General features: G+C 38.5%; 2 protein-coding genes across 5 annotated transcripts in view; one reads left to right on the top strand and one right to left on the bottom strand.

Moving 5' to 3' along the window:
• Nucleotides 1-11: 11 nt before the first annotated feature.
• On the top strand, nucleotides 12-11,611 carry ELMOD2 (ELMO domain containing 2). 3 transcript variants are annotated; one of them, XM_042051934.1, is made up of 8 exons: nucleotides 12-230; nucleotides 1,388-1,416; nucleotides 2,027-2,121; nucleotides 2,891-3,020; nucleotides 3,866-3,999; nucleotides 4,568-4,636; nucleotides 5,761-5,894; nucleotides 11,474-11,611. In XM_042051934.1, coding segments are annotated over exons 1-8 (738 nt in total). In that variant the 5' UTR covers nucleotides 12-85; the 3' UTR covers nucleotides 11,476-11,611. The 3 variants fall into 3 exon arrangements, with proteins under 3 accessions (XP_041907868.1, XP_041907867.1, XP_041907866.1); XM_042051933.1 differs by lacking the exon at nucleotides 11,474-11,611 and adding an exon at nucleotides 6,290-10,732 and having other exon boundaries at nucleotides 12-164; XM_042051932.1 differs by lacking the exon at nucleotides 11,474-11,611 and adding an exon at nucleotides 6,290-10,732.
• Nucleotides 11,612-14,873: 3,262 nt separating this feature from the next.
• TBC1D9 (TBC1 domain family member 9) overlaps nucleotides 14,874-19,223 on the bottom strand; it is a 48,461-nt gene continuing 44,111 nt past the window's right edge. For both annotated transcript variants that reach the window (XM_042051930.1, XM_042051931.1), the window contains exons 19-21: nucleotides 18,296-18,370; nucleotides 18,056-18,156; nucleotides 14,874-17,124 (exon numbers count right to left, since the gene is read on the bottom strand). In XM_042051930.1, the coding sequence (XP_041907864.1) occupies nucleotides 16,402-17,124; nucleotides 18,056-18,156; nucleotides 18,296-18,370 (899 nt within the window). In that variant the 3' untranslated portion in view covers nucleotides 14,874-16,401. The remainder of the gene's footprint in view (nucleotides 17,125-18,055; nucleotides 18,157-18,295; nucleotides 18,371-19,223) is intronic.

The following is a 19,223-nucleotide window of genomic DNA, read 5'->3' as shown; positions in this document are numbered from 1 at the left end:
GGGTGCGGGTGGGGCGGGCCGAACGCAGCGCCCAGGGCCGGGCCGGGTTCGGGCCCCGCCGGCGCGGGGCCGCCGCCCGCGGAAGATGTGGGCGCACATCTGGGGGTTCCTGTACAGCAACTACTTTCGGTTCTGGCTGAAGTGGATCCTGCGGCTGCTGACGGGGAAGTGCGAGCTGCAGCGCGTCCTGGGCGGCGCGGAGGCGGGCGCGCGGCGGACGCTGAGCATAGGTAATGGAGGGGCCGGGGCAGGCAGGGGCCGCGAGATTGCCTCGGAAGCGTCGTGTGGAGCAGCAGAGTCACAGGATCATTTAGCGTGGAAAAGACCTCCAAGATCATCGATTCCAGCCAGTAACCCAGCACTGCCAAGCCCACCACTAAACCATGTCTCCTACTGCCACATCTTTTAAATCTCTCCGGGAATGGTGGTTACTCAACTACTGCCCTGGGCAGCCTGTTCAGTGCTTGATAACCCTTTCGGTGATGACACTTTCCCTAATATCCAACCTAAATTTCCCCTGGCACAACCTGAGGACGTTTCCTCTCCTGTCACTGTTACCTGGGAGAAGGGACTGAACCCCGCCTATCCACAGCCTCCTTTCCAGCGGTTGTAGGGAGCCATCGTGTCCCCCCTGAGCCTCCTGCTTTCCAGTAGCTGGAAACCAGTACCTGGTGTGCATCCCCAGAATTGTCACTCTTCCTTTCATCCCAGCTATCCTATGAGAATTCTAAATCAACGCCAGAGCTAGCTTCCTTGTCTGCTTGCTAAGGAAATTCCAGTGTCATCAAAAAGTGAATCAGAAATCATACCTTTTCCCCTAGAGTCTTCTCATTACTTTGTGTACATGTTTTTACCTTCCTTTACTAAAAAAAATTCACACTGGATAGACATAAATGCATTTTTTGGAGGTGAGGGAGGAAGAGTGATTTAACTTACAATTCTGCTTGATGCAGAATTTTGATCTAAAATAGCAATTGAAGAAACTACTGAACATTTTTGTGGTTTTAGAATAACTTGCGGAAGTGACTGTACTTCCTTATTCTTCAGTAATAAATACGAAATAATTTCTGAGAACAGGAAAACATCAATTGACATACTTCTCTCCTGACACCTTTTCAAATTTGTCTTGGTTTTGTACCTGTAATTGATGCTTTAAAAAATCCTAATCTACTTTCAGCATTGTACTGAAGAGTTATAAAAAAATTTGTGTAAATTAAGACATTCTGTTACCTGACAACATGTTCATTTTAAGATTGAGTAATTTTTTATTATATGTATAAAAGGGATGTAAAGTTTTATAATACTTATATACTGCAGGAAGACTTATTGTCAGTTATTTAAAATAGTTCACTTTAACTGTGGCATCTACTTTTTTTCCATATTGCAGAACATTCACTGGAGTCATCAAAAAATAAGGTAAGAGATACTAGAGATGAAACTGTAATAAAACCTTTTTTCAGAGACAGATCCCAGAAAAATAACACATGCATTTACTTCTTGAGAGTGGAGAACTGAAGAAGAATAAAGGGCAGAGAGGAGAAAACTTGGAATTTTGTGTTCTGTATGCTAGGTTTATTTAAGGTTTCTCAAAAGCAGTCCCATGTCCCTTCAAATGTTTCTTTCATTGAAATCTCAGCTTTGTTAGCTACCTGTCTCCTAATTCTGAAGCCTTTTTACCTTGGCTGCACTTGTTCCAGTTGGACTAGGAAGAACATATTTCAATTCAGCAGTTGAAAGCAAACAAGAATCTAGACCAAGCAACTCTCCAGCTCTGTATTTATTCTTTATGCAACTCCTATGTAAACATTGTTGTTTACAGCCTAACAAAGTTACAAATTATGCTTTTATGCAATTATTGCAGATCTCTTATATGCAATTTGAGCCAGTGTATTGTAAGCAATTACCTTAAATTGACCCTTCTTATAGTAAATAATACACACAACAGATATACAGAAGCTGAGCAATAATAATAAAGTAGATGATGTCTTCATTCCTCATTAAGTCATATACTGTATTAACTTCCTAGGTTTTAAGAAATGCTGTACATGTTGAAGAAGCTGAAGTGGAGAAGTGTGTCAGAGATATAATGAAAGAAAAGAAGATTGAACAGAAGGATACAGGGTGTGTTTGGAAACCTCTCTCTGTTCTCACTGCTTAGCATGTTCTTCCAGTTGCTTAACCTGATGCAATAGTTAGGCCATTCAACACAGGTATTCAGAATGAAATCTGAAAATAAGATGTGGTTATGTCCTCATCAGTTCTAGAAAATGAGTTGCAAAGTTGTAATTGATGTGGATTTGGGATTACTGTATCTCTGTTTTGCGAGTCCCTTCTGTTACTCCATATTTCTAGCTAGTATGATTATTGCGTAGGTTGATTACAAGAACTATGTAATTCCTTAGAGATATTTGAGAGAGTATAGTGATGCCTGATTAATATTTGCATTCATCTGCATAAGTAATTAGTGAGTGACGGAATAACCAAAATTTTAAAGTCTAATGAAATTCTTCTTTGAAACTGTAAGTATTTCTTACAAAGTTTGAATGTAAGACTTACAAAAAGTTTGGGGGTAGGTGGAGGTACAGGGGTCAGGATGATATATAGAGTTTTCTTACGTCATAACAGATTTTAGCTTATTTTTTTTCTTCTGTAATATAGGGTAATAGAGTCTGACTGCAGCACAGGAATCAGCTAAAGATACTTAAAGTATGTAAGATCCATGTGATAGTGTACCTAACCAGTATGCTGTAGTTTGAAAGATACGCACTTCCTAGTTCTGGTGTTTACATTGCATTAACATAAGAAAGGTCTTATCTGGTAATTCAGCAAGAATTTATGGCTAAGTAGGCCTATTTAAAAACTTCTCTATGGTGTTTTGTTGTTATTTCAGGTTTAAGACAAATTTGCATATATCCTTACTGCAGATATCAGGTTATAAAAAACTGTATTTGAATGTGGAAAACCTGAGGAAGGTCCCATATGATTCAGAAAATGAAGAACACGAGGAACAGTTAATTGAGGTGAAATAATTTTTTAAATACAAATGCTGTTTGTTTTTTTTTTCCCCCTCCAAGTCCAATACATTGCATGAACTTACTGGTAGCATTCTTACCAGCTGATCTATTTAAAGCTCTTTTCTACTTACAAACTACAAAGCCATTATAGAACCGACACACTAAAATAAAACCTCAAGCCAAAAAAAAAAAAAAAAAGGTAAACTAGAGTTACTTGCAATGGAATTATTTTGTGTGAAATTAGACATAACACATCTAAGTAGCAAAACAGGTTTGTTATGGGTCACTGAAGAATCACTGCTAAAAAGATACTTAACCTTATGGATACATCTAACTTTGTAAACCACTAGTTACTAAATTAAAAGAAGACACTAATTTTTTCTTATTATTGCATCCCAGTCAATGTCAAGGAAGATAGTTTGATGCTGGAAGATAAAAACTACTTAACTATTTTCTTAGCACTTCATAATTATCTCAACTTGCTATGGAAACCCCAACCCTGACAGGTTAAATAAGTATTCATTGAGAATTTGTATTTCAGTTTATAACTGTCCTATTACAAAATGATGCAGAAATTAATTTCTGAGGTGAAACAAGTCTTTGTTTCTTTGGTATTCATACAGCATCTTTGTCTGTGAAGGGAAATTACCACAATTAATGTTAAATGTAATAACTTTCATAACTGCTGAAATGAGACATTGTAGCAGACTCCAGATTGCTACTAAGAGAAGAGCAGCATGCACATTGTATCCTGTTCCTTGGTGAATGGTTTCTAGTGTGCAGCAGCAAGTGTTCTGAGTTATGTGACTTGGAATACTTGAGCAGCATAACATGGAAGTATATTTGTGCAGCTCTGGAATTTGCTGATGCCTTACGAGAATCTGAAGGCCAGAATCAGCAAACAGTGGTGTGACATCGGCTTCCAAGGTGATGATCCCAAAACAGACTTCAGAGGAATGGGGCTGCTGGGCTTAGTGAATCTGGTGTAAGTGAAAAGAAGTATTTCATTCCTTTGTAACTAATTTTCATTATCTGTATTTTCTCTAGTTAATGATATTTCTAATAAAAACTGAATAGAAGCAAATAGAAAGCAGTATGTTCAGCATCTCTAGTGGCTGCACATTGTAAACGTGGTGTGGTTGGGTAAGGACAAGAAGTGAGGGAAGGGACAGAAATTTGCCCAGGACAGGTTATTTTTTTGTTGCCATATGATAGCGTTAGTAGGTTGTACCTAACTTGTCAAAAGCTTTAAAAATTCCTGAATGTAAAAATGCCTACTGTAATGAAAAATAGACAAGTTTACATATCTTTGCTAAGATAATTTTTGGACTAGGTTGAACTTCATATTTGATGTTCAGATCACAATGATTTTTTTTTTTACAGTATTAGTTCATGCTGAATATAATTTAATTTTCTACCTTTTCCTTGGTTTTCATTTTGTGCTATTTTTCAGTTACAGGCTAGTTTTCACCTTTAGTTTAAAGCTACAGATTTTAATGTTGAACACAGTATTTTTTTTTTCATGAATTTAAAATAATATTTTACACTGCCAGGTATTTTAGTAAGCATTACACCAATGAAGCTCGTCAGATCCTTTCTCGATCAAATCACCCAAAGCTGGGGTAAGTCACTCTAGGATTTTTTCTGGTCTTCTATGTAAGAACTCATGTGAAGACTGCTAAATATGTGTCCAGAAAGTAAAGAGGAAAATATACGTGAGTTTTTTCCATTAAAGAATGAAAAAAGGGTCAAAATAGGTGGGAGAAACCAACCACAGAAAGCAATTTCTAGCTGGGAACTAAGTGCAGCTTTTTTTTTTTTTTTTTTTTCAGAATGGATTTGTTGGGACAAAAATGTTGCAAAATATCATCTTTATTTAACACAGTGAACACCTTTAACATTATAGTTAGTTTTATTTGTAATAGACTTAGATTAGATTTAGAAATTCATACTTCTTTTTCACCTTCTTACTGATCCTGTGTTGGGATAGTATAGGTTACCTCATAAGGTCCTTTTTTTTTTTTTTGCTAGGTTCCTGCTCTGTACTAGGTATTTACAAACAGGTGTTTTGTTGTTGTTCAGCTTTAAATTTGTTTTCGAAAACTTTGCATATTTGAACATTTAGCTAATTTTACAGGGAAATACAATCTCAAATCAGTCAGATAAAATAATCTGATCCATCTAGTCCCTAGTTAACTTGATGACCTACCAAATAGCAGGAGCCCTTCATGACTTTGATTGTAAATAACATTACCCTGTGCAACTCTGTCATGAACAGGATATGTGAAACTTTTTGCTCAATTACGTAACTATATAATTGGCACAAATTAATTAATTTTTACTTTTCCTTCCTCCACAAACACTTTAACTGTTGTTTAGGAATTTCTATTATACTTTTTATACCATGTAACAGAAAACCAGATTCTTTCAGCTCAAACAAGAGGTTGAAATAGCCATTCCATTTATACTTCAACAATGTTTTTCACTTCCAGTTTTTAATATTCCAGCAGATCTAAGGATTTCAAATGAACAAGTTGAAGTCAATGTTGATTAGCCTTACCATCTCAGTATTACAATAACTTTTACATCGTTGGATGCACTAGGGAATGGTCTGTAGACTGGAATCACCTCATCAACAAGTATTACAGGAAAAATTTTGACTCTCACAGCTGTCCTAAAGCAGAGTGTGCCAGGGAAGCTTTTATGTCTTTCAATCCATAAGGTAAAACCATGATTTGTGTTGCAGATACTCCTATGCCATAGTTGGGATCAATCTGACAGAGATGGCATACAGCTTGCTCAAGAATGGTGCTTTAAAGGCTCATCTCTACAACATGGTCTCTGGGTTGCCACAGATGGAGCACTTCCATCAGTTTTACTGTAAGTATCTGTAGCTTCTCTAGAACAGACTACTCAGCGTAGGCTGCAACTTAGAGTTTGGGCTCTTTGGAGTGCATTTCCACTCTTTTCTCATTAGCCAGAGGAAGCTGTTTGTCTTCTGCATCAGGTATTGGAAATGCACCTGCTGCTTAAACATTGTGCTGCAGAAATTATGTTTAAGGATAATTTCTGTGGCATTCTATATTTTAGAGACTCCAGTCTGAAAACTCAATATTTATTCAGCAAGCATCCAAAAGCTTGCTGTAGATCAGGGTGGGACAGTCCTTGTTTTAAGGGGTTGGAGAGAATCTCAAGGACCACTCTAGGACTGGCTAGATCAAGGCATGAAATTTTGGAGGTCATTTTTGCAGATCTGTATTTTATTTTCTTCACAGGTTATCTAGTTTATGAGTTTGACAAGTTCTGGTTTGAAGAGGAACCAGAAAGCATTATGCACTTCAACCAGTACAGAGAGAAATTCCATGAAAAAATTAAGGGACTTCTACTGAATTGCAATGTGGTACTGACCTTACAAGATACAAAGAAACCTTAATTCCTCTGCAGTATATGAGGTTCTGTATCAAAAATCGAGTGATGCATTTGGATGGAAGTCTTGTGTTTCACCAAAAACTGTCTAACAATAGAACTTTTTTTTTAGATTAAAAAAAGGAAAATTAGCAAAATTCAGTTAAGAAAGCTTGGACAATCAACCTCTGTTTACAGGTATTTTTATGCTATTCTCCAAAGGGCAGCTTTTTGAAAAGAAAGTGAAACATAACCCAACCAACAAACTAACAAAAAAAACAACCCACAAATCTGAAGAATCTCTGGATTGCTTACTTTTAAATTTTATTTTATACTTCTTGGTGCAGGGAAATTGAGCAGGTATTTATGCTGCATCATATTTTCTATGAATAGGTTTGACTATTAATGGTCTTTTAAAAGACAGTTTAAGTTCAACTTTTCAACTTTGAATTTAAATTCCAACCTTTTAATGTAATAGTTGAAGTTCAGTTTTTAGTTGAAATTATTGTGGTTTTAGATTTTTTGTGTTCTTGTTCCTATATATGTCATTGATTGTTCACTCAACAATGTTGAATTTCTTTGTAATTAAGAGGTCCTCAAAGGGGACATATTATTTGTTTATAATTTTGGAGAAGAGGCTTAATCCATCAGCGTACTGATGTACTTACTAGAAATGACTTCTGGATAAGGAAGTTTATCTGTGGATTTGTACCAGCCAATTCCTATGCTTGGAAGAAGTTTAGTTTGCAAACAAACAAAAAGAACCACGTATCATCAGCATGAGGATAAGATCCTCAGGCTAAAGCTACTCTTCCTAAAAGTATTCCTACTGTAAAAACTTTTGATTCTTTCTAATCTGACTTCAAGTGCTGAGCATGATTGACTCAGTATCTGTTGTCAGCCCTTTCTTTTAGCAGCTAAGGGGGTATTCTTAGTGGGAGGTACAACAGATCTAGTTTAGCCCTTTTATAAAGTTTAAAGAAAAACCTTTATTGCAGCCACAATCCTTATTTTGTAAAAATGAATTCACATCTGAGTACAAGTCTAAAAAAGATGTATTTTCCATGGAAGGGATGCAAATTTGATGTGTTCCTTAGTCGTGCCATCCTCAGACAATCTAGTAAATAGAAATTCATGCCTGTATTGTGACTAATTATTGCTTAGAGCAACTTTAAATGGATTTGGTATGACCATCACTTTGTTTTCTAAGACCCTCTATTAAATAAGTGCCTTCTGCAGTTTTCAATCAGCTTTTTATTTTGATTCTTCTAGCTAGATCACAGCCTTAGAAACTTGAGTAATTTCAGAAAGATTTTTTTCACCATATACCTAAATAGCTTACAGTGGCACAAAATTTGTAAGCTAATACAAGCTTTCATATTTTTTTTTAATCATCTCAGGTAAACTAGTTAATTTCTAGTCAACGAGTTCTCCAGAAGAGATTCCTGAAGAATATAAGCATTGAACACAGTAAATGCAAGCATGAGAAGGAAAAAAAAAAAAAAGACAACCCCCTTTTTGTAATGAGTGTTATTACACTACATAAGTATGAAAAATAATATGTAATATTATTATAATACGAATTTCTTAGAGATCATCAAAACCCACTTGGACATGGCCCTAAGCAGCCTCCTTTTAGGGACCCTGCTTTAGGCAGGGGATGGGACTTGGGGATCCCCAGAGGTGCCTTCCCACCCCAGTAATTCTGTGAGTCTGTTTTATGTAAATAGTGACTTGTTGCACTGCATCCACCCTTGTGCTCTTGATCCATTAAATGCTGGGGATCTCTTGCTTGTGGGGAAGCCCCTGATCAGGGTACACAGTACACGTATATGGGGTAACACAGTTCTCTTTTCTTTTTATGATTCCTTAGGTACAGACAAGAGTCAAACAAGTTGGATGCGTGCAGGGTGGGGAAGGGGTCAGTCTCACCTGTGTTGGGTTGATGCTGTTCTACCAACATAAAAAAACCCCCAAAACCCAAAAAAACCCACTGTGAAGATGGTCATAGGGAGAATATTTATGGTTTGCCCTGACTTGTAAACTGAGCAGCTGAACTGGCCAGATTAGATACAATCTGGCAATGGGAAGCCCAGTTCTTTTGCTACTCCCCTGTACTTGGATCCTGGCATTCTCACCAGTGAAGAGCTGAGGTCCATGGAGAGCATTCTGGGATTCAGGTCCTGTGGTGGAGCTCTGTTTCTCTGAGCCTTGCAGATACTGGACATGCCACAAATCCAAGGAAGGAAGGAAGTGGAAAGTGGACTCTTCCCAGTGGCCCAAGTGGTTATTTTCTAGCCCCAGCTTCTCTTGGGTTTGTCTCCATTAATAACTTTCTCTACTGTTTGTAGATCTCCTTTGCAAGCAACATGAGACTGACATTTTGAATTTCAGAAGTGACCCCAATTATGTTTGGCAGCAGCCAGCAAAGGAGATCCTATTTGTTTCCATCTACTGCCTGCCAGCTAGTTACAAGATTGTTTGAGCCATCTCTAAAGGCACATCTGAGCTGTCTGCAAGCTTTTTTTTTTTTTTTTTGCAACAGTTGCAAAAAAAATCTGCACCCATGTATTTTCAGCATTGAAACTTTCACTGGACTCCTTGTTCACAGGGAGACTGACATTTAACTATTGCTGAGGCTTCTAAAGCCCAACCATAGAGTTTCAGTATTCCTATCACACACCTGAGATGTTTTAGTGTCAAATGTAGTTCATGCTTTTAATAAGATGCATCTTTGCTAGTTTTTTTCTTCTTAAATCAATAGGTGATCTGGAAGTAAACTGTGGCAGTACATGAGGAGAAAAAGTAAATGCAACCATCATCAGATGAGTGAGACATATGGGAATACATTAGTTTGCATGTAGTAATTAAGGTGAATGTTTATGTTAGGCTCCAGTGCACCTTCCCAGGAAATCATTAGAATTTGCATGTGGTTTTGTATGATCAACTAGCCCAGTAATTCTGTCTAGGAGTCACTCACTATATGTAGACTAGTACTGGGTGTCCCTGTTTGCACCAGTGGTAGGTTAATTGTATTATGGTAGTAGTTAGAAAATGTATTGAAAAAGGTAAAATTGTGTTTAGAGAAGGCAAGAACAAGGCTTTACTAGTCAGTGGTATTTTATGCTAACCGTTGTAGGGTGACAATCCTAAGGTTATGAAAGACTGGAAATGGAGGTAGGACGCTTTTCTGCAAGTTGATATAATCTTTAAACATCAGAACTTGTTGCTCACAGGTTATTCTAAGGGTCTTAAAAGCTCAGTAAATTGTTATTTATAACCATCATGTTTTAAGTACATATCTTACTAGAACTTGCAAGTGCTGTTAGTTTTCTAACTTGCTGCCTCTTTAGAACATTCACTATGTGAAAGCTTGTATGCAATAGTATTTTAAGAAAAAAAATTAAAACTGGAGACAAGGTGGTTCTCTTAATTTGTTGTTGTTCCTGTAGCAACTGTTTAAACAATAAAAGATAGTTTGTTAGTGTATGCTTGAAACATGGTGCCACTCTGTGAACAAAGATGCTCATAGGGATGAAGATAAGCAGAAGATAAGCGGAAGTTTACCACAAGCAATTGTAAAATCTAGTCTTTCACTAAGTAAACACATTGTTTCAGAAGTAACTAATTTGATTGGAAAGCCATCTGAAGACAATGCTACTGAGGAAGAAAGAAACAATGTTTTTAAACTGGTTGTGCTTCTGTCATCTGATAAAGCCATGTAAAGAATAGGGCATTTTGTCCTAATGGGCAATAGTAAAAGGGGTCAATTTAAACACCTCAGATAAAGAGTTTTGGACTTTCAGTCTTTGAAAAACAAAACAAAAATGCAAACAAAAATTAAATGCACACACACAGCCCTATTGGTTTTCCAAATTTTCCATCCTAGTTTAAATAAAATTTCACCAAAAAGTTACTTAGCCTTGTTTTAGGAATGATGACGAAAAAGTTTGTATTTAGGTAGGTGGGAGTTGAGCAGTCAGTATTCTTGACAATACTGCTAGTGCTGTGTGGTGATGTAACCCGTGGTTTCCTTCTGTCATTCTTGTTTGTGTTGCTGTAGTACCATGGTGACCCATCTTTGGACTGGTTGTTTCTTGTGCCAGTCTAGATACTGTCTTTCTCTAGGGAATTAAGAACAGCCCAGCCCAAGACAACTTGTGGGCAGTTTCTTATGACACTGTGCTTAGATAGCTGCATACTAATAGGAATTCCTGGTTACCACAATATAAAAGCAATAATGTAAACCGTGATGTCTGTGTAATAGAGACGTTTACAATGGTAGCAAATAAAGAACGGGTTATTCCAAAATATTGACAACAGTCGTGTCTTTGGCCTGCTAGAAAATGTAACAATTTTCAGTTTCATGCACCTGCACTGGGATATGAGTGAAAGCTTTATCCTACCTTTTTTCTTCCTCCCGTCCTCCCCACTTGCCTCCAGCTTGCTTAGAGGTCTACAGTTCTTGAGCCTGTTATGCAGATGGGCTACCATACTCTGCTGCAAGTGGTAGAAGTTTATTACTGCTTCATTTCAGTTGCTTTTAAAATTCTCACTTGAAAAGAAGCTCTGGCTTAAGCTTAAAAAAAAAAAACAAACTAGCACCAAAAAAAAAAAAAAAAACCCCAAAAAAACCAAACCCAACTCCACCACACAAAAACCCCACAACCAAACGGAACCAAAACCCCCCAAAACCCCACACCAGTAATTTTGTTTGAAGGACCTGGAAGTTAACTCTCTGAGGCAACTCAAAATGTGAGTGTTTTTGTTCAGGAAGAACAAAATTTGAAAGCTGGAGAACACCTCTGGAAAAAGAAAGAGAAACCCTCATGTGTTGATGGTTTGTTGTTTTTTTTCAGACTGTATCTTCTGGCATGCCTTCATACAAGCTATGTTAAATAATTTGCTTGGGGTTTTTTAGCTTATTTGTCTCTCTCAGGCAGCCTTTGTTTCTCCTCTTGAATTCTGGAGAACAAATGCTCCTATTAATGTACCGAAGTGCCATTTCATGAGAATTACAAGATCTTACCTGGAGCAATTTTTTATTTCTACAGAAGCACAGAACAGGCCCTGCCACTACAGGAACATCCCAGTCCTCCAAACTCCAAATGTTGAGTTGATCAGTTACGCAAATGTGTTATTTTAGAAAATGGGATGAGCAAGCAGCTACTCAGGAAATCTAAACTGAGATACTGAGTACTACAGGAAAGAGAAGAACCAGAACTTAATTGTCTTCTGAAGTGACATTCTTAGAGATATCTGCCACCATTTATCAGGAACACCTTGCACTGCAGTTAAGACTGACTAAGCTGTATTTCACAGCTTGTATTCCAAGCTCTAAGCCACTCTTGCACAGCAATGGTGCTGCTATCAGCACATGTCCCAGTTTTCTATTAGTTAGCCATTTTCCAGTGTGATGTTCACTGCCACATTTTTGTTTTTTTACTATTTGCTGTCGGGCCAATTTCTGGTTTTGCTATTGAATAAATTAACATTTTAAACCGTGGCACTTTTGGCTGGGGTAGAGTTAATTTCCTTCCTGGGGCTGCTATGGGGCTGTGTTTTGGATTTGTGCTGAACACAGGGTTGATGATACAGAGATGTTTTTGTTATTGCTGAGCAGGGCTTACACAGAGCCAAGGCCTTTTCTGCTTTTCATGCTGCCGCACTGGTGATGAAGTTGGGGTTGCCTGGGAGGGTGGGAGGAGACACAGCCAGGACAGGTGACCCCAACTGACCAAAGGGATATTCCAGACCATGTGACATCACACTCAGTATTTAAAGTAAAGGGAAAGAAGGATGAAAGGGGACACATTTGGAGTGATGCTGTTTGTCTTCCCAAGTTACGTGTGATGGGACCCTGCTCTCCTGGAGATGCCTGAACACCTGCCTGCCCATGGGAAGCAGGGAATTCATTCCCGTTTCGCTTTGCTTGTGTGTGTGGCTTTTGCTTTCCCTATGAATCTGTCTTTATCTCAACTCATGAGTTTTTAGGCTTTTACCCTTCTGATTCTCTCCCTGATCCCACTAGTGGGGGAGGGAGAGACTGGATGCCTGGCGCTCTGTGGCTGCCTGGAGTTAAATCACAATGTTAAAAGTCGTAATTGCAGCTTGAACTATATAACACTTGACTCAAGACTATCTTCCAGTTGAAAGAAACAGAAATAGCATAGAAGGAATGTTCTTTCCAACCAGAGGATAAGGCTCAATAATAGATACAACTACTTCACTTTCATTCTCACCATAACACTTCTGCTCACCTAAACTGGTGAGCTCTAGTCACAGACCAGCCTTTTCCCTCAGCACCAGGAATTGACACCAGAATTTGAAGGAACACTGGAACCTCATACTCTAACCAAGCAAAAGGCCAGGATACCATGGCACACTCTGCCATAGTCTAAGCTGACCTACCAACTCATACACAATTCCTAGCTTTGTCTCATTTGTTCAAAATGTTTTACTCTAAGCCCAACTAGTCCATGTTTCTTACAAAAATGGGTACAACATATCAACTACTTTTTATGTTAATACCTAATTTCTGATAAAAGGTGTCTTCTAGCTACAGCATCCCTTGTTAGTACTGGATAACCAAGAACTGGAGCAGACTGGGCACCACAGGGATGCCAGAAGTTTGCAGAGCAGCAGCACCAGGATTCACCACGGCACATACAACCCAAACTTGTTGAGCTGTTCTCCCTGCCTTTAATACACTGGGAGAGCCTTCTCTGACCTACTGCTTCTGCAGTCAGGCAAGCTGTAGATTTAGTGTTTATGCAGCAGCTTCGTTGTGTTGCTCTAAGTATTCTGATGGAATTAAAACTTCCTGACTTTTTTTGTCAGTTACTGTATCACACCTACTGCTGAGAAACCCAATTACCACAGTTCCATTATGATGCTGCAAAATTAAAGATTAGTAATGAAGGCCCTCTGACAGGAGGGATCCAGAAGCTTGTGGAGTACTCAGGAGGTACCAGACCTGGCTGCACAGCCTTCCAAGCAAAAGCACAGTCTCTTTGCCTGACCAGCCACTTTCAGGCTGCTCCCGTTCTCTCCCACAGTTCCTCACATGCCAGATGATATATCCCACACCAGCCTCCACCATCTGAATTTATGACACAACACCTGACTTCTACTGTAACAGAAGCTCCAACATCATTGTGTAAGAACTCATGAAGTGCTTTACACTTTACAACAGTTTTGATGTCATTTTTTCAGTAGGTTTAATACGTCACATAATGAGCTTCTTATCTGTCTAACACAAACATTTGCAAGTCTCAACCCTCAGCTCTAACACCTAGAACTCAGGAGCTGCAAGATGCTACAATGAAGGAGGTAAGTGCCACAGAACTTCCAGGTGTTAACAGCGTCTGACTAAGGTGGAAGAAAAGCCATAAAGAAATAATCTCAAGTTTTTTCTTTTTTTTTTTTTAGTAGTGAAAGTTCTATATAAAATAACATATAAAAAAGCTCTATAAAATAGCAGCCCCAACTGAACAGTACGATTCACAGAATAAGGAGACTGTATCTCCAAGCACATAAAGCACAAGACAGAGGTATTTCTAAAGCCATACTCACTTTCTGTGTAGCACACCTGCACATACAATAAGCCTTTAAAAATATTCACATTTTTCCAGAAGTTTCACACCATTGTATGCTGGTCAGTTGCATTCTTGTGTAGCTTTCTGTTCACCAGCTCCCAAACAGCTACTAAAGAATAGGGCACAGCAGATCTTGTCATCAAATAGGCAACTGCACGGTGGTCCTGATCAAGTGAGCAGCCTCATCCAAACAAACCTGGAGCAGATCAGCTCACCTGGCTGCTACCTATAGCAATGCCATTCTTAAAAGAGGACCAGGCTCACACTTGGGAGCTTTCCTGATGTGATCAGCAAGGTAAGGAAAGCTACTAGTGCGAAACAGAAAGAAGTTGCCTTGACAACTGGCTCATGTTACACCAGAGATCCACTTGTGTAAAGTCTTGTTACAGTAGCCGGAACAGCACAATAATTCTTGTGAACTGTTGCATCCCCTGCCCTGTAGGTGGGATGGGAACAAAGCTGACAAGCCCTTCAAAGATAAATGTTTTGGAGCTGTGTCCTGTGTGTCTCTAGGGGTGTGTGTAAGCTTGCTGATAGGCTTAAATTCACCTTACCACCTAAAAGAGCTGCAAACTTAAAAAGGTCAGTAGTCCACTTAAGGATGTTAATTCTTACTGCTGAAGACTTCCATGACAGCTTATTCGGCTGCCAGGCATTACAATAAAGCACCCCACTCTGGCCTTGGCATCTTAAATTAAAACAAAGTAATAGTATCCAAAATGGTGATCATGGCTTCAAGTTAATATCAGTATTTAATAGATATGTTCTGTCACAGCAGAAAGACTATACTGCTTTTTCATACTGTTACCGGTAGATGTACTTACATTTGTCTGTGTAATAAAGCACAACCACCTCATTTTCCCTCTAGCATGACTTTAATAGTTAAAAATCAAATCTGTGCAGTGTACTTTATTTGTTCACATTACCTATTTGTGGTTAAAAACCACTTCATCTGACAGTTTAAAAGCATTCTTTTAAAATAAAATAATTAAACATAGCTTGTGCTAAAAAAATCTGCAAGTTACATGGATGCAGTATTATACAGGAGTATAAAAAAATCAACAGTATTCTACAGAAAATATTCTCAAAACAGCAAATAAAGATTAGGCATGTAGGCATGATCCTGAAACAAACAGATACGAATTAAAAAACAGCTAACAAAATTTAAAAAAAAATCCCAGATATCTGTATAAAAAAAGCAAGGATTCAAAGTGCAGGTGCTCCAGTTTTCATTTTAACATATTATTCAGTAAGTCAATACAGGATATTATTCATTTCATATAAAGTGACAGTGTTCTCAGTAAGATTTAAACATTCAGTTACATTATCTTGGAGATTTTTTTTTCATTACTGCTGCTTTACACTGTAGTAAATAAAGATGTATGCAATACAGGCTTTTATTTTCTTAATCTAACAAGGATATAATAAGTTGGTGGTAAAGGTTACTTTTAAGAACTAAGCTATATTTACTGTAGATCCAGCCTTAGAAGTAGATATATATAATTTTTTTTTAAGCTTTTAAAAACAGACTTCAAATTTTGAAAAGAGACTCTACCAATCTGTTCCGGGACCTGCATACACTGTCTTTGGATAACACCAGTAAAGCTTCCAAGTCCATTGGTTAGGAATACAGCCCTGGGCTGTATCTCATGTTGGAGATTTTGGTGGCCGCAGCTGGGAAAGGGCTTTCTCTCTGCTAAACCCAGGGAAAGGCAAGTGAGCAGAAACCATCACGTTAATCCACATTTGCCTGATGTGGCAGCTAGGTTGGGATGGACTTCTCACTTTTACTTGAGCATACCGGTCCTCAGGCAGAGGAAGTTAGGAGCCAGGCAGGTGTCACTGAAGTGGTCTTTCATATATTCAAAAAAGTAAAATCAAAGCATACGTTCAAAGCCTCTTTGGAAAAAAATTGTATGAAATAAAACTAGGCATCAAGGATGTTGCCTGGAACTTATTTTCACCTGAGGTCCTTTTCAGATTGACAGCGTCCCCTTAAATTTTAGGCTCTTCCCATTTTGTTAATTTTTTTTCCCAAGCATCAGATCTCTATATATGTCTATTTTAAAAATGCACATAAATATTGGCATTAAGTTTACATTTAGAAATTAAGAACTAATCTTTACCATTATACACTGACAGCAATATTAATAATACACACACTTCACTGACAAGCGTTATTTTTTTTCTGTATTTTGAATAAAATTTGCATTTGTGTCACATTTCCCACAGAAAGAGTGATTATACTTGAAGATAGTTAAGTTTGCACCCCAACATTTTCACATTAGTGAAAACAACTAGGTTTTGAAAATACCGGGGCCTCTGCCAGGTACTAATAAATAGAGAATAAAAAGAAAAAATAAAATAAAAAAACCGACTGCCTTTTATCCCGACATAGTAGAGATTTCATAGTCACTGGCCGAGGTTATTGGTTTACCCCTCATCCTTATGTTTTTAGCATTAGTAATCCTAGCCATCATGGACACAGGCTTGTCAAAGTACCTGACCAGCGCTGGCTCAGTCAGAAGGGAGGCTAAAAACTGTTCAAAGGTGATGGCCCAGTCCCTGTCAATGCTTGTACTCCTGCGGAGGGCAGGGGTGTGGTTGCTCCGCACCAGAACTGTGTCCTCCCCGATGTCCTCACAGTGCAGCTTCTCCTCATCATGTGAGCCTGCGCTCAGCACCGAGTAGGAGGACATGGAACTGTCATCTTTTGTGTCGTCATCAGAAATGAGCATGGAAGAACAGGCTCCGTTGTCCCTGGGAGAAGAGTCTTCCAGCTTAATGTCTTCCATCTGCATGCCCAGGGCGCTGTCAGTGCAAGCGGCCTCCTCCTCGCTGGCCATGAGGCTGCCCCGGAACGCCTTGTGCTGTTCCAGGGGGTACTGCTGGTGCTCCTTCTTCTGGAACAGCTCGCTCTGAATAGCTTTGCTGCAGTTGTTGCTGCTGTCTGTGTCGTTGGGGGGCTGCACGCTGAAGAGCTTCCCAACCTCCCCAATCTCCAGGAGCAAGCTCGTTACCGCAGCCGTAGCATGGTACAGGTCCTGCTCGTTGGGGTCTTCACTGAACATGTTGTACATCGTCTTGCACAGCTCAATGAACTGCCCCTAAACACAGGGGGAAGAAACATTAACAAGAGCAGGAAAAAATCATGCCGACATCTTCCAAATCAGTTTTAAAAGTCTAGGATTGAGGCATGACACAAGAGTTTATGTGACTAAAGAGAAATTCAAAATAACCCAGGTGCAGTCTAGGAAGCATTTTCTATGACTCAGCAGTCAGATATGTTGTGTTTCTCAAGGGTATTTAGAATAAATTATTGGATGCTTTGTCCAACAAATATAATTCTCTGCAGCCACAGGAGGGCAACAGAGGGTGAGCAGTGAGACACCTCGCACTCATTTTGGTGAATTTTCTTGCAGCAATGATGCTAAGTATAACTAAGGGTTTGCTAAAACTGATGAGAAGTAATGAAAAATGAAGACCTGCAGCACTCTTTAGCTGACTGAAGTAACTTAGCTGGATACAAGTCTTTTGAAATTCAAAACTGATGAACTAAATAGGAAGATTTGCTCAGGGCTACCTTAAGTAAGAATCATTGTTCTACAGGGAATAAACCTTCCCTATGTGCTCTGGAGGAAACAGCTATCTGAGTGGGTCCCCTCCTCCTTAGCAGCTGTGGATCTAAGGGAAATGAGGCTGGCATTACAAATTACAAAACATAAAATACTTCTTTCAGGTTATGTTTATTAGATATTAAGAGCTGGCTCGTGATATTCAGTGTCACATCCTTTTCTAGAGATCAAAATAATATGTTATCATACCTATATGTGAGTATCTCATTTTTGGGATGTTTTGGGAGCTGAATGCCAGTTACAGCATTTTGTAAACAGTAAACTTCTGCAATCAGCTAACTGCTGGTCCGGTAAAAAAGTCTCTGCTCAAAATAACACCTTTGCTCAGTGTTAATGCATTGAATATTTATATATATGTGAAGAAAGTTGAAAGTTAATGACAAGTAAGTGTCAGCAGAAGTACCTGATTCAGCTTTGGCAAGTCCTTTGTGGTTTTTGCTTTGGATTTATTCTCTTGGCTCCACATTCTCAGGTAATTTCGATTCTCTTGTGAGCTCTTCTTGCCTATTGCCAACAAATTACCCAGAGATGGAGGAAAAAGTCCATGAAGAAACCTTAAATTATTACTTTTATTCCTCACTTTCAAAAGCAGCATCTTTACATGAAATGAAAGATGTAACTCACACAGAGACACCAAGCATACCTCTGTCTGTTTTCAGACTCACTGTAACAAACCCATCATCTACTCCATGTTTGTTCCTGCTGTCTAGGCCAACAACTAGGAAGAGGAGGGGCAGGGGGAGAGAGAGATCAGTGTGCGTTTAGATACACACATTGTTTTCATGTGTACAGTGCAAAATAATGAAATGTTTACAAATATTTACAAACTGCAAAAAAAGCAGAGTAAAAATTATAGGAATAAATGATGATTTTTGCTTATTCTTATACCTGCTCACAAATTCAATTTAATTTATAATATCACTACTGAGGCTGGCACAATCTTAGGTTTAGTTCGTGAAGTACAATGATTAACCTGTGCTAATACAACACAACTCCTAGCATGATACATGTTTGGTGATTATACTATTGCATCTTCTTTTGCCTCTCAGGACTTAAAATTGCCATTTCTAGTCTATTAAGTCTTATCTGTACCTTCAAACAACTTTCCTCCCACTTATAACATGAAGGATGGTTTATATTTTTCTTGAATCAGAAAGAAACTTCACATCAAGTATCTCAAGAAGGAGAGAACCATTTAAAGCAGCAGCAAATAGATGCTGGCTCTCATTAGGGCACATAAGATTTCAAACTGCTGAGCTACATTTTGATGTATCTTTTGCTCTCAGTTTTTTAGAATGTTTTAAGTTCTGATCCAAACACATCTTGAAAGCCAATCTATTTATTCTTATTCTCTACAAAATTATTTCTACAACACACTGATGGCATTATTCTGAAAGCACTTCAGCAATGCACAATTCAGTGGGATTCTTAGTATACACATGCCCACACCTCTAAAGATATCAACACATCTACAGATGCTTCTTAATTCTTTTTACAGAGAATACTTTGATAACAAAGTTTAATCCAGCTAAAAAGTAGCTCCCTAAAAAGACATGTTGATTGAAATGCAT

Source organism: Corvus kubaryi, unplaced genomic scaffold (assembly GCF_017639235.1).
Source record: "Corvus kubaryi isolate FWS band 111438036 unplaced genomic scaffold, C.kubaryi_AGA036_p1.0 77, whole genome shotgun sequence".
Taxonomy (NCBI): Eukaryota; Metazoa; Chordata; class Aves; order Passeriformes; family Corvidae; genus Corvus; species Corvus kubaryi.
This window is presented reverse-complemented; position numbering and strand designations above follow the sequence as displayed.